Genomic DNA, 15,867 nt, shown 5'->3' with positions numbered 1-15,867 from the left:
AAATAGTTCATATCACTGTATTTGATTTAAATACGTCAAAATCAATGTTTTGAAAGAATTGCATTTATCTTGGTTGTTAGTTACTTGCATTCTTGACATGAAAGTATTATCATCATTCTAAGGTATAACCCCAGGGAGATTAATATTGTTTATGTTTCAAGCAAATTGATATAGTACTGAAAAATAGAATGTTGTTATTGAGTAGGCTCACGATTGAAAAACATAACCTGAATTTCCCAACAAATATATATAGGTGAACTTAGTACATATGGAGTGTGTATGTGTAAGTAGTGTGTGTTAGTCTTTTAGGAAGTAATTTTAAAAAAGCCCCTGGTTGTAGCCTTTTCATACCTGTAGCACGGATATGTAACATTAGACATCTTGATTAATTTAACTAAAAGGGAAAGAAGAAATATGTTTCCTTCACAGTGATTGATTAAAATTCATCACATATTTCAAAGACCTAAGGACCTTTTATAATGTTGATGATCTGATACACCGCCATGTAGTGCTGGTTCAGGACAAGAGCAATACAGTATCATCCAATTATTCCAGAATTAAAACAAACTAATCTGATTCATTATGCTCATAAGTTTTATTACATTTCATGGGAAATCAACAACCAATAGTAATGGTTTCAACAAAATGACATGCAGTTCATGTTATCATCAACACATCATGTACACTTGGATTGTTGTAAGTCCACACCTGTTATTAGAATACACAATTACCCAAGGGTGTATCGATTCATGATTTAATTCTGCATAAAAAAATTCACATGGATGGTATTTACATTTTGTAACATGCTGGCCTGATAACTGCTCCGGGTATAAAAATTGATCACCTTTTCACAAACACCTGATATCATCACTATTTGATGGTGATTCATGAACACATGCTTATGGTATACTCAGAAACATTAAATGAATACTGCTTTTAGTGAAGTTTATGGAATGTTTTGTCCCTTTTCTTTACATACATACCAGGTTGTAGTAAAGCACATGTGCTAATTTCATCATCATCAACACCCCTTTATGGAATTCACTCCACCGTCGAAAATACAATGTGGAGTGACCCTGAGGTGTTTCAGACTTGAAAATAGCTTCAACACCCCTTAATGGGACCCACTCCACCGTCGAAAATACAATGTGGAGGGGCCCTGAGGTGTGAAGTAAAGCACATGTGCTAATTTCATCGTCATCAACACCCCTTTATGGGATTCACTCCACCGTCGAAAATACAATGTGGAGTGACCCTGAGGTGTTTCAGACTTGGAAATAGCTTCAACACCCCTTAATGGGACCCACTCCACCGTCGAAAATACAATGTGGAGGGGCCCTGAGGTGTGAAGTAAAGCACATGTGCTAATTTCATCGTCATCAACACCCCTTTATGGGATTCACTCCACCGTCGAAAATACAATGTGGAGTGACCCTGAGGTGTTTCAGACTTGGAAATAGCTTCAACACCCCTTAATGGGACCCACTCCACCGTCGAAAATACAATGTGGAGTAGCCCTGAGGTGTGAAATAACCACAACAAAATCAATTCCAGTCTCATAAGAAATCTCCACTAATAGTAGGGTCTAATTTGTGTTTCTCACCATATCAGAAGCATCGTTTATGATTTACTGTCAAATAGTTACGAAACCACTTGTTCCTGAATACATGAGTGCATCCTTTCTTTCCAGAGTACAACTTATATCAGGTTGTTGCAAATGTAAATACTACTTCTTGAACATTGGATACAGTTCAAAACATGAATTGATACATCAGTAGATTATTGTGTGTCCTATCATCAGGTTTATACATATAGATACATCAGTGAATTGTGACATCCCTTGTGTACAGGTACATGATGCACAAAGGGAATATTAAATGGGCAGTCCACAATGAACAACCAAGGGCCATGATTATACAATGTAATATTTCTCCGTGCCATTATGGAAAATACCACTTCTCCATCAGTTTCATCAGTAACTTTAAACTGTAAGTGTCCTTTCATTCTACACATATTCACACAAACATATGGCAATGAATCTGTCTTGGTTTTTATCATATTAGAATGTGTGACATGAAGTACATATAAAAATTTTAAAAAAGTGCCATAAGCTGACATGAATTTCTTTTCTTTTAGATCAGCTAAAGTATGTAGATACATGCTAAAATCTATACATAGAAATAACATATACACAGAAGAAATAAATATATATTAACAGTATACAAAACACACACTCACTCACACACACACACACACACACACACATCTAGTAGTATTTACATATATGTCAGAGTCTTTCATTTAACAAGATTTACAAATTGATTTAATTTAGCACTTTTCATTGTACATGTTTATATTTCTTTAATATATATACATAATATGTACAGTGCATCTCATGTACATATGAAATTATACATAAAATAATTGAGCATATGAAATAGCTTGACATGAACTAAATTCTGATATGAATTTCATTTCTTATAGGTCAGCTAAAGTATATACATGCTAAAATCTATACATAAAAATAACATATACACAGAAAAAGAAATATATATTAACAGTATACAAAACACACACTCACACATCTAGTAGAATCAATAGTATTACATTTTCAACAAAATAACAATTTGGTATTTTGAATGTCGGACTAAGGCGTATAATTATGATAATAAAGAACAAGTCTTTCATATTTTGTAAAAACTGCTTTCGTAACAAAGGTCATAATTTATAAATACAGATGATAATAAAATGTCAGTGTCTTTCATTTATCAAGATTTACAAATAGATTAAATTAGCACTTTTCAGATACATGTTTATATTTCTTCAATATATATACATAATATGTACAGTGCACCTCATGTACATATGAAATTATACACAAGATAATTGAGCATATGCAATAGCTTGACATGAACTAAATTAAAAATATCAGTGACTTTTCAATTAATAAAAGTCAGATAGGTGCAATAACAGACCATTTTATCAAGTACAATCAATGTAAATTTCAACATTTATAATTATATTCCTCGTAAAATAAGAAGTTGGCTTCAATCCATATTCATGATAATACAAGTAGAGCCCATTCATATTTTGTAGAAGATGCTTTCGCAATGAGAGTCACGAAGATAAATACAGGTCTAATTATGATAATACAGGTACAATTCATTTGTTTGTTTATTGTTTAATGCAGCATTCAGCAATGTTTCAGCAATATGATGGCAGTCTATAAATAACCAAATCTGGACCAGACAATCCAGTGATTGACATCAGGAGCCTTCATCCACCCAATTGTGAAAAGATGACATGCATCAACCATTGGCGAGTCTGACCACCCAATCGCGGTTGTCACTTCTTCAGGGGTTTGTACAATTCATGCTCATTTTGTGAAAGTTGCTACTTTCACAATAAAAGTCTGATAGGTGCAATAACAGGCCATTTCATCAAGTAGAATCAATGTAATTTTCAACAATTATATTCCTTGTAAAATAAGAAGTTGGCCTCAGGTCCACATTCATGATAATACAAGTAGAGCCCATTCATATTTTGTTGAAGATGCTTTCGCAATAACAGTCGCAAAGATAAATACAGGTCTAATTATGATAATACAGGTACAATTCATTTGTTTGTTTATTGTTTAAAGCAGCACTCAGCAATGTTTCAGCTATATGATGGCACTCTATAAATATCCGAGTCTGGATCAGACAAACCAGTGATTGACATCATGAGCCTCAATCCACCCAATTGTGAATGATGACATACATCAACCTAGTCGGTAAGTCTGACCATCCGAACCCGATAGTCGCTTCTTACAACAAGCATAATCGCCTTTTGTGGCAAGTATGGGTTGCTTAAGACCTATTCTACCCTGGATATTCAGAGGTCAGAACGAATCATGCATCTTTTATGTAAAGTTGCTGCTTTCACAGCTACAAAAGTCATTATTTATAAATACAGATGATAATAATATGTCAGTGTCTTTCATTAACAAGATTTACAAATTGAATTAAATTAGCACTTTACAGATATACATGTTTATATTTCTTCAATATATATACATAATATGTACAGTGTACCTCATGTACATATGAAATTATACACAAAATAATTGAGCAGTGAAATAGCTTGACATGAACTAAATTCTGACATGAATTTCTTTTCTTTTAGGTCAACTAAAGTAAATACATGCTAAAATCTGTACATAAAAATAACATATACACAGAAAAAGAAATATATATTAACAGTATACAAAACACACACTCACACATCTAGTAGAATCAATAGTATTATATTTTCAACAAAATAAGAATTTGGTATTTTTTATGTCGGACTAAGACGTATAATTATGATAATAAAGAACAAGTCTTTCATATTTTGTAGAAACTGCTTTTGCAACAAAAGTCATTATTTATTAATACAGATGATAATAATATGTCAGTGTCTTTCATTTAACAAGATTTACAAATAGATTTAAATTAGCACTTTTCAGATACATGTTAATATTTCATCAATAAATATACATAATATGTACAGTGCACCTCGTGTACATATGAAATTATACACAAGATAATGGAGCATGTGCAATAACTTGACATGAACTAAATTAAAAATATCATTGACTTTTCAGTCTATAAAATGACATCCATTGTCCATTATTTCATCAAGTATGATCAATGTTATTTTCAACAATTATATTCCTTGTAAAATAACAATTATAATCCTTGTTCTGATCCATATTCATGATAATACAAGTAGAGTCCATTCATATTTTGTAGTAGAGGCTTTTACAATAAAAGTCACAAAGATTAATACAGGTCTTAATTCATGCTTAAAGTCAGATAGGTGCAATACCAGGCCAGTGTCTTTAGTTGAAAATGACATCCATTGTCCATTATTTCATCAAGTATGATCAATGATAATTTCAACAATTATATTCCTTGTAAAATAACAATTATATTCCTTGTTCTGATCCATATTCATGATAATACAAGTAGAGTCCATTCATATTTTGTAGTAGATGCTTTTACAATAAAAGTCACAAAGATTAATACAGGTCTTAATTCATGCTTAAAGTCAGATAGGTGCAATACCAGGCCAGTGTCTTTAGTTGAAAATGACATCCATTGTCCATTATTTCATCAAGTATGATCAATGATAATTTCAACAATTATATTCCTTGTAAAATAACAATTATATTCCTTGTTCTGATCCATATTCATGATAATACAAGTAGAGTCCATTCATATTTTGTAGTAGATGCTTTTACAATAAAAGTCACAAAGATTAATACAGGTCTTAATTCATGCTTAAAGTCAGATAGGTGCAATACCAGGCCAGTGTCTTTTGTTGAAAATGACATCCATTGTCCATTATTTCATCAAGTATAATCAATGTTATTTTCAACAATTATATTCCTTGTAAAATAACAATTATATTCCTTGTTCTGATCCATATTCATGATAATACAAGTAGAGTCCATTCATATTTTGTAGTAGATGCCTTTACAATAAAAGTCACAAAGATTAATACAGGTCTTAATTCATGCTTAAAGTCAGATAGGTGCAATACCAGGCCAATGTCTTTTGTTGAAACGAGATTTACATATTTGATAAAATAGGCACTTTTCAAATGATGACATGGTAGAGATTGTTTTTCATCACTGTTATTTTCACAGCTATATTCATAATTTGATTTCAATAGCTTCATGATACCCAAAGTATGTAGGAAGAATCTGAACAGATACATTCTCAAGTCCTTTCACATATACATGGTCAAGAAGTGTTCCACCTTCAGTAGTAGGCTCTGAAACCATCTGTGTAAAATCATTTGATTCCATCATAGTCTGTATTGAAGATGCTGAGAAGATATTTTCATTGAAATCACCCATGATGATTGATCGACCAGAATGTTTATCAAGTTCGTGAACAAGTTGTAGCATATGCTGTCTGAAAATATCAACTGTGTATGAGTTTGGCCTGTAGATAACAACAACATGAGCTTGTAGTTCCATGACGTACATGCACAGATACTCCAAATTAGATACTGGTAACTGAGTAAATTCACATGTTTTGACTTCACTAGAATAAATTCCAACACCACCATGTCTCTGATTCTTCAATTCCATCAGTATTGGTTGAGATGATTCATAACTCTGTGATCTGGGTTTATGATGTAATGTAAATCCATCAAGTTTTGGTTCATCAGCTGGATGTGAATCAGATAACCATGTTTCTGTCAAGCAAATGAAATCAGCCTCTAAAAACCTCTTGTCATTCTGCAGATCTTTAAAGTGTGATTGAATGCCCTCAATGTTTTGCATAATCAGCTTGCATGTTGGATGACCATCATAGATTCTCTGATTTCTTGTCATGAACTTTGGCATACTGGACACAGCTGCTTCAACCTTTACACTGCTGTATATCACTGATTCTTTGAAATTCTGAATGATAAGACCATCAAGAGAAGATACTCGACTTAGTGCCACATAAGCTTGTCCTGCTGCAAATACTTTGTCTAGTGAAACAACAGCTTTGTTAACAGTTATTCCTTGTACTTTGTGTATGGTGCAAGCCCAGGCTAGTTTCAGTGGAAATTGTCGTCTAATGCCTCCATTGTTTGTAACAGTTTCTTCTTGTGGCGTAATAGGAGTACTGTTAGGATCTAATTCAGATGCAGTGCCTTCCATTCTTCGTAATTTCTGACCAACATCAATTTTGTCAAACACGATATGTATTTTTGAAGGAAATGTTTCACCATCAGTCAAAGATATGTGGCTTATAGTTCCAAAGACTCCATTCACAAGACCATCTGATGTATCAATATTCTTTGTGATCATCACACGCGCACCAATTGCAACATTGAGACTTTTTTGTAAGACTGAGTTATGAACTTTTCCATGAGGTATTTCTCTCTTTTCAAGTTTCCCTGTTTTTGCATTTCGTGAGAAATCTTGAGCGTCAATACAAATTGGATCTGAGCATTTAGAATGAAGAGCAGCAATATTGTATTCATCAACCTGAGCATTTGTTGCAAAAATGTGAATGCTTTCTGGATCATCTTCACCAGTTTCTTGTTGTTTCAGCATATGTATATCTCTTGTTTCTAGAGGGTCTGACTTTTTTCGTGTTCGTAACCGATTCAGAAGTTGTGCAAATGCAGGGTCCTTTTGTCTCATGATCTCTGTCAATTCTGCGATAGAAAAATTATCATTCCACAGGTCATATCCATTTTTGGCAACATGCAATGGTGTTCCTTTAACGGGTGATAACTGATAAAAGTCTCCAACAGCAATTACAGATACATTTCCAAATGGTGAATAATCAGCAGTTTGTTTGATCTGTCTCAGTCTACCATGAATGTATGATAACAGCTTGTGATCAACCATTGATATTTCATCGATGATTAGTATGTGGATACTTTGCAGCTTTGCTCGCAGACTATTGATCTTTTCCTCACCAAGTGGCTGGTATGGCAGTTTTGCATCAATTCCAATTGAGAGTGCACTGTGTATCGTGGAAGCATGTATGTTAAATGCTGCAATACCGGTTGGAGCTACCAAAAGTACAGAGTTATCATCTGGATTATTTTGCATTGGGGCTAGCAGTCTAGTGCATTCATAGCAAATTGCCTTGATCAAATGGCTCTTTCCAGTACCAGCACCACCAGTCAGAAATAGATTAAATGCATCAGGATTTTTGCTGTTCCTTTTATCCAAACACCATTGTCTTATTTTATAGAAAACCTCAGCTTGTTCCTCATTCATTGATCTCAGAATAGTTTCTGCTTCTTGTCTTGACATTGTACTCTGAAGTACCTCTGTTTTTGATAATGTGTTATCCTTCAGTAGCAAATCAGGCATGTTCTTAGCAGTTTCACTTTCACTTTCCTCATCGGTCGTACAAGTGTGTTCACCTTCACATGCTATTCTTTCAGATTCAGTTTCTGGACAGATTTGAGCCCAAGCATCTTCCAATTGACCTGTTTTGTCAAACAATTCCTCTGCTTCATCAATAACATCACCATCTTTCTCAAACATTGCTTTGTTTCTGTCAACAATCTCTTTCACAGTTTCCAAAGGACAGTTCTCAATCTGAACAGCACCAGTTTCATAGAACTCTTCATACGAATTGAATGCGGGTGGTTTTAATTGTGCATCAAATGTGTATGGCAAGAATAACTGCAATATACTGTGATAGTGTTTTTCTGGATTCTTTGTACGTGAAAATCTGGCATATCTGATAACTGCTGCATCAGTCCGAGTACGTTTTTTCACATGACCAAGGCCATTTTGCAATGTTACTATTGGACTACGCCGTTTGTCATCAGAAACATTTGATACTTCAGATTTTGGTAGCACTCTGTATTCTGAGCAAAACGTTGCAAGACACATGTTATCAAACTCGTCACCTTTGGGTCTGCTCTTGTATCGATCAACAATGCTTGTCATCCACATTTCATCTTCATCTAGTTCACCACTCTTTCGTTTGTTCTGCAGGGTTTTCAGAGGCAAACTCATTCTGACAGGGTCTACGGTTGGAATGAACTGTACTTTACGTGATCCTTCTTTCAATCTCAAATTGCAAACTCGAAAGACAGCTTCCTGAGCACTCACTTCTCTATTGTGTAGGTATACAGCACCAAGTTTCTTGAGAGCAGATTTTGCATCAATGTTATCTTTGTTTGCTTCCTTTTCTGCATGATTCAACAATAATCCCATTTCTTTTTCTGCCTTTGAGATATACGAAATGATGTAGACAACACAAGAGTAGGCATCAACTATGTACTGAATGTCCATGTTTGCATTCCAACTTCTGAGCAGATCTCGATTGTACTGATTGACCCATACATCATTGGGATTGCGTTTCATCACAACATTTGTCTTTTTGGATAGAGTATCACATGCTAGTTGAAATATGTCTTGCGAAATACCAATGGCGGAGAACAATGCATCAACTGACTCAAATGTTTGCTCATCATTTGTTAATCCTTGCCAAATCAGTTTCAAAATCCTTTGAGCATCTGGTATGGTCATAACTTTTATATTGAATAGATCTTCACAGCACTGTTTCAAGGTTTTGGGCACATCATTTTTTGGTTTATTGTCAAGACCTCCTGCTCGTGATATGAAAGTTTCATTGCTTGGAGGACGTGGAAAATTGAATCTGCAGGTTGTGCCATTTTTTTTGCAAGTCTTTGAATGTCTTTTACTATGTTTCTGTACACTACTGACAATATCAAACAGTTCTTCATCATTCTCAGCTGAAGGCATATCACATGTGACATATTTGTCAATGAAAGATGTTACTGTCTCATCATTATCATCATCAATCTTTGGAGCATTCTCAACCCAGAAAAGGCAGTGAGTGTGAGGGGAACCACGGTGCTGGAATTCTACTCGATAGAAGTAATCTTTTATTTTTCCAATTGGTTCAGCTGGTGACATGATAACCTCTTTCAAGAAGCAATGGAATCTTTGGTCAAACATTCGGGCTGCTGTCACTGGATTTTTCCTTAGTATAGAACATTTTTCAGACCAGTCAAGTTCAGTGGCTTTGCGTTTATCACCTGATTCTCTGAGTATTGTTTCAATCATTTCTGGCCATCTCATGTCAGCTGATGAAAATGAACAAAACCAAGTTGGAATACCTAGTTGTCGTATCATAGCAAATAAATCTTTCTGAGCAGACTGCCAGTATGGTGGAGTTCCTCTGATAGGTTTCAAGAACTTGTAGCCTTCATCACATTTTAATATCTCTCTCAGAGAATCAGAGTCTGTAAGATTTTCAGATGTAACATTTTTACCATGTGACTGTGATCCCTTTCGCATTGCAATGGAAACATTTGACATAACTTGATCAATTTCAGAAAGATACTGTGCATAGAATATGTAGTCAGTGTTTTGAGCAAATCTACTATCAGCATTCATGAGGCGTGTATGTAGATAACGTGCAAGTGTAATTCTCTCTTCACGATCATCATGGAATGTAGGGGACCCTGATGGGAACAGTACTGGAAATGACCTTGCTTCATTGCTTTTGTCTGTCAGTAGTCGAACAGGATTATTTTCTTCAGCAGGTGCAACACAGGTTATCTTTTCAAAATGTTGATCCATAACTTCTTGGCCAATATCAAGCGGTTGTAGACATGTATTCATGAGTAATCCATGATCTTTCTCAGACTCTTCATTTTCATTAGTTTGTGTGTTTGAGCTATCCTTTTCAACCTCAGGTAATGTTTCAGTATCAGAATCAATAATTTCATCTTCCTCATCAATAACTGGCAAGGGATTGACCCAATCTGTATTAAAATTCACATCACTGTACCATTTGTTAGTTGTTTGAAGATATTCCAAAGCATTTCTAACATGAGCCTTGTTTACAAACTGATATTGATAATGGCCTTTGTAAGTAATCTTCCTTTTCAGTTTCACTCTAATCATCTGATCATCTACATCATTTCTCGGTAACATACTTGTGCTTTTCTGAATGTTAGAGGGAACACATACTACAGGTCCATGTACGCCATGTTGTCCACCTTTTGGTAATGCCATCATTTTCATGAAAGGAATATTCAAGGCAATCAAGTGCTGCTCTAGTTCATTGAGACATTGCAGTTGCTTAGGAACAGGGGTCAGTTCAAGGTTGTTAACAACAGCTTCTCCAGGCATTTTACCAGACAAAAGTTTCCTATGACAAGTATAGCAAATCCATAATGTGCCTTCTGGACTATTGACAAATGAACATTGGTCATCACAACTGTCTGAGCACCTGTGTAGGTAATTTTCTGTAATGCATCTCTCAGCAACAGTGGCAATATTACTTCCTTTGTTTTCATACACTGTTCTTTTACATTGTACAACCTGTTTTTTGAAAAGTCTTCGATGACACACTGAGCACACAAATTCTGGACCTTCAGATATGTTTTTGGCAAAGGATTTCGTAACATTTTCCATTATCTTCCTTTCTTTTTTTACTTGCATAACCCTGGCAGATTGTCTCTCTTTCAAATTAGTTCTGTGTTCACCACTAGTTTTGTACTTGGCAATGCTTGCTGATTTAACAGATTCCTTGTGCTTTGCATCGTTTGCATATTTCTTGATACTGTTGGTTTTGACCTTTTCTCTGTGATTTTCATCCTTTGCATATTTCTCGATACTGTTGGATTTTACATCTTTTCTGTGCTTTTCATCCTTTGCATATTTCTCTGTACTGAGATATTTTAGAGCTTCTCTGTGCTTAGCATCTTTTCCATATTGCTGACTACTGTAAGATTTTACTTCTTCATTGTGTTTTGAATCTGTGGCATATTTCTGACTGCTGTACGTTTTAACATCTTCCCTGTGTTTTGAATCTGTGGCATATTTCTGACTGCTGTACGTTTTAACATCTTCCCTGTGTTTTGAATCTGTGGCATATTTCTGACTGCTGTACGTTTTAACATCTTCCCTGTGTTTTGAATCTGTGGCATATTTCTGACTGCTGTACGTTTTAACATCTTCCCTGTGTTTTGAATCTGTGGCATATTTCTGACTGCTGTGAGTTTTAACATCTTCTCTGTGTTTTGAATCTGTGGCATATTTCTGACTGCTGTACGTTTTAACATCTTCCCTGTGTTTTGAATCTGTGGCATATTTCTGACTGCTGTACGTTTTAACATCTTCCCTGTGTTTTGAATCTGTGGCATATTTGTTAGTACTGCACATTTTGACAAATTCCCTGTGTGCTTCATCATCTTTGTATTTATTTGAACTTTGCAGTTTCTTTCTGTTTCTGAATTCAGGGTCAATGTTGTACTTTTCTTTCTCTTTGACAACCTTTCTCTGTTTCACATTCAATGTTTCTGACTTATCTTTCTCTGATTTTCTTTTGGCTCTCATATATTCTCTTTTAGCTTTCGCTCGTGCAAGCTTTCCCTTTGGTTTTTTAGTTTGTCCTTGATCATGTCTCTCTTCTTGAGAATCAGTACATTTTTGTTTTTTCAAGACTGACTGTTTGTCATTCAGCAAATCTACAGATAGCTGGTCAGCATTTCTTTTGATATTCATAGGTCTCTGACAATATTTGTCTGTACATGAGTTTCTCAAAGCATCTATTGTGTTCACACAAACAACCACTTCATAATGTGATCCACCAACATGATTTAGATATATGCCTGTTCCTGTGTTCACTGTGTCTGAGTTTAACTGCTTGCTTGAATATCTCAGCCATCTGTTATCAGTGTATGTGCATATGTCAGTGCCCAGTAGATTTGCAGCTGCAAGTATTTCAAGTTCTGTAGCCCATGTTCCAACATACCACATTCTGGATTGAGAAATGTACTGTTCAACTGACTCGTAACCTGGTCTTAAGAAGTGATAGAAGAGTTCAGCATGTTCTTTCAAGTGTGTCACAACAGCCAGTCTGATTTTCCTGTGGTTGTTTTCTTTGCCCGAGATTGCATATGAAAGACTTCTAAAGAAGCAATTGCCATCACCTTCAATGGATACTGTTCTGCATGGTACATCAATTTCTACACCAAACTCATGATCTTGAGACTTTGCTACACATTGGTGTTGAATATCAAGCTTATTGCACAACTGTTCACATACATTTGATGATACAGGGCAGAATAGCATTGCATGTTGGTCAGTCCCAGTTTCTTTCACACTACCATCTTGTGAGTTGTCGTCACATTCATCAATGTACATCATATGATCTTGATCATTCTCATTTGTTTGACATGCCGTATCATCACTTTGGTCAATCTCAATCATATCTAGTGTACCATCTTCATCAATATGCACTACATCATCATTGTCATTGGTATCACTTGCATTGTCAGACTGATTGTCATGTGGCTGTATATCAGTGCTAATTTTCATGCCTGTCATTTCAAATTGTGAGAATGCATTTAAATTCATTGAGCAAGAAAGATTCAAACAGTGTTCATAGACCTGAAGCAGACTTGTGTATTGGATAAGTATGCTAGTACCATTAGTGACTTGTAATCCTTCTGTGTTCCGGGAATGGGAATCAAACACGTGGTATTTGTTATTTCTTTCTATCACAGCAAATGTTGATCCTCCAAATGTCACAAAAGTAGCATCATGTTGTGAAAATATTGTTTGAAGTGCAGCATCGAGACACATCTGTTGGGGAATATTAATGTTTTCTTCAGTATCTTTCATCACAAAGCCACTCAGAGAATCGCCAGACTCAAATCTATATTCTTTGCCAAAGAAGTCTACTGTTGGACAAATTTCCGACACAAGAAGGTATGCACTTCGACTAGTTGATTGTCTCTGGTTTATTGAATCCTCATAAAGTTTGTTTCCTCTACAAAGAACTGTGTCAAGATCATAGCTCTCCCATATGGAAATGTTCTTAATTTGATTGTATATCATTGCCATTGCACTGTTAGCTACACACTGTCTACCACTGTTTATTCCAAATCTAGGGTGGCCTTGATTAAAAGTACCATGTACAGTCTCATTTGTGTCAATATCAATCATTTCCACACTACCATCCTGTGAGTTGTCTTCGAGTTCATCAATATGCACTACATCATCATTCTCATTGGTATCACTCTCACTGTCAGACCGATTGTCATGTGGCTCTACATCCTGTGAGTTGTCTTCGTGTTCATCAATATGTACTACATCATCATTCTCATTGGTATCACTCGCACTGTCAGACTGATTGTCATGTGGCTCTACATCCTGTGAGTTGTCTTCGTGTTCATCAATATGCACTATATTATTCTCATTGGTATCACTTGCATTGTCAGACCAGTTGTCATGTGGCTCTACACCAGAGGTAATTCTCATACCTGTCATTTCAAATTGTGAATATGCATTTAAGTTCATTGAGCGGGCAAGATTGAAACAGTGTTCATAGACCTGAAGCAGATTTGTGTATTGGATAAGTATGCTAGTACCATTAGTGACTTGTAATCCTTCAGTGTTCCGGGAATGGGAATCAAACACATGGTATTTGTTATTTCTTTCTATCACAGCAAATGTTGATCCTCCAAATGTCACAAAAGTAGCATCATGTTGTGAAAATATTGTTTGAAGTGCAGCATCGAGACACATTTGTTGTGGAATATCAACAATTTCTTCTGTATCTTTCATCACAAAGCCACTCAGAGAATCGCCAGACTCAAATCTATATTCTTTGCCAAAGAAGTCTACTGTTGGACAAATTTCCGACACAAGAAGGTATGCACTTCGACTAGTTGATTGTCTCTGGTTTATAGAATCTTCATAAAATGTGTTTCCTCTACAAAGAACTGTGTCAAGATCATAGCTGTCCCATGTGGAAATGTCCTTAATTTGATTGTATATCATTGCCATTGCACTGTTAGCTACACACTGTCTACCACTGTTTTTTCCAAATCTAGCATGGCCTTGATTGAAAGTACCTTGTACAATCTCATTTGTGTCTTGATCATATGTATCAGCAGTATCAATTTCAGTGTCTGGTTTCTTTTTTATAAAGAGGTTGGCTTTCTGTGTATCAGTATCTGGTTTCTTTTTATCAAAGAGGTTGGTTGTCTTTGAATCAGTATCAGTGTCTAGTTTCTTTTTTTTAAAGAGGTTAGCTTCCTGTGTATCAGTTTCAGTTGTTTCAGTGTCAGTTAGTTTCTTTTTTTTAAAGAGGTTAGCTTCCTCTGTAGCAGTGCCAGTGTCTGGATTCTTTTTTTTAAAGAGGTTGGCTTCCTCTGTATCAGTTTCAGTTGTATCAGTGTCAGTTAGTTTCTTTTTTTTAAAGAGGTTAGCTTCCTCTGTAGCAGTGCCAGTGTCTGGATTCTTTTTTTTAAAGAGGTTGGCTTCCTCTGTATCAGTTTCAGTTGTATCAGTGTCAGTTAGTTTCTTTTTTTTAAAGAGGTTAGCTTCCTCTGTAGCAGTGCCAGTGTCTGGATTCTTTTTTTTGAAGAGGTTGGCTTCCTCTGTATCAGTTTCAGTTGTATCAGTGTCAGTTAGTTTCTTTTTTTTAAAGAGGTTAGCTTCCTCTGTAGCAGTGCCAGTGTCTGGATTCTTTTTTTTAAAGAGGTTGGCTTCCTCTGTATCAGTTTCAGTTGTATCAGTGTCAGTTAGTTTCTTTTTTTTAAAGAGGTTAGCTTCCTCTGTAGCAGTGCCAGTGTCTGGATTCTTTTTTTTAAAGAGGTTGGCTTCCTCTGTGTCAGTATCAGGTTTCTTTTTTTTAACGAGGTTGGCTTCCCCAGTATCATTTTTAGGGAGGTGATACCCCTCCATCTGTGGCAGCAACTTCTTCGGTGGCAGCATCTTCTTCGGTGGCATCTCTAAAACAAAAAAAAAAGAGGGTTAAAATAAATACCCCCATCCCTTTAATAGTATCATACTGCAAAATCTTCCCTAAACTTAAAAACTCATAGATTATATCTTTTCATATAAAATCCAAAGATATAAATACTTCTTTTGTTCAGAACTTAGTTTACGATTATTGAGTCTTACATAAAATATAACTTCACACAGGACTTTTACTAATTATAAGCAAAGGGCCAAATTACACAATACATGTCCAAAGTTTCAATTATTCCAGAGGTGAAAAAATGTAGGATTTGTTTTCAAATTTACGAGCTAAAAGCTGTAGGCCCCCCACCCTAAAATTATCCCTGCATATGCTGGAACAGACTCATGATTGTATATTTATGAACTTAATGTACATATCTCCCACACACCCAAAATATACTGTACCTTAGATGAAAAAGAACTCTACATTTCCAATAATGGAACATTTCTTTTAAAATCTCATCAACAAAAGGAGAAAGTATAAATAGTAAAGTTATAATTTGTCCGGCTGCGTTCAAACATTGAATGACTACCTTTGATTAGATAGTTTTGTCTCAAGTGCAAATGTAACTGAAAAT

The 15,867-nt window shown here is 35.4% G+C and overlaps 1 protein-coding gene across 1 annotated transcript; it reads right to left on the bottom strand.

Moving 5' to 3' along the window:
- Nucleotides 1-5,951: 5,951 nt before the first annotated feature.
- Nucleotides 5,952-15,277, bottom strand: LOC139464689 (ankyrin repeat domain-containing protein 12-like). The gene is made up of 4 exons (XM_071246207.1): nucleotides 13,460-15,277; nucleotides 10,970-11,815; nucleotides 7,811-8,086; nucleotides 5,952-5,972 (listed from the first exon to the last, which is right to left on the bottom strand). Exons 1-4 carry the CDS (start codon nucleotides 15,275-15,277, stop codon nucleotides 5,952-5,954), a joined length of 2,961 nt encoding a protein of 986 aa, XP_071102308.1.
- Nucleotides 15,278-15,867: the final 590 nt, after the last annotated feature.

The sequence above is a fragment of the Haliotis cracherodii genome, unplaced genomic scaffold (genome assembly GCF_022045235.1).
Source record: "Haliotis cracherodii isolate W230 unplaced genomic scaffold, xgHalCrac1.p SCAF_17, whole genome shotgun sequence".
Classification (NCBI taxonomy): Eukaryota; Metazoa; Mollusca; class Gastropoda; order Lepetellida; family Haliotidae; genus Haliotis; species Haliotis cracherodii.
The sequence above is the reverse complement of the archived record's forward strand: the minus strand, read 5'-3'. Positions and strand labels throughout refer to the sequence as shown.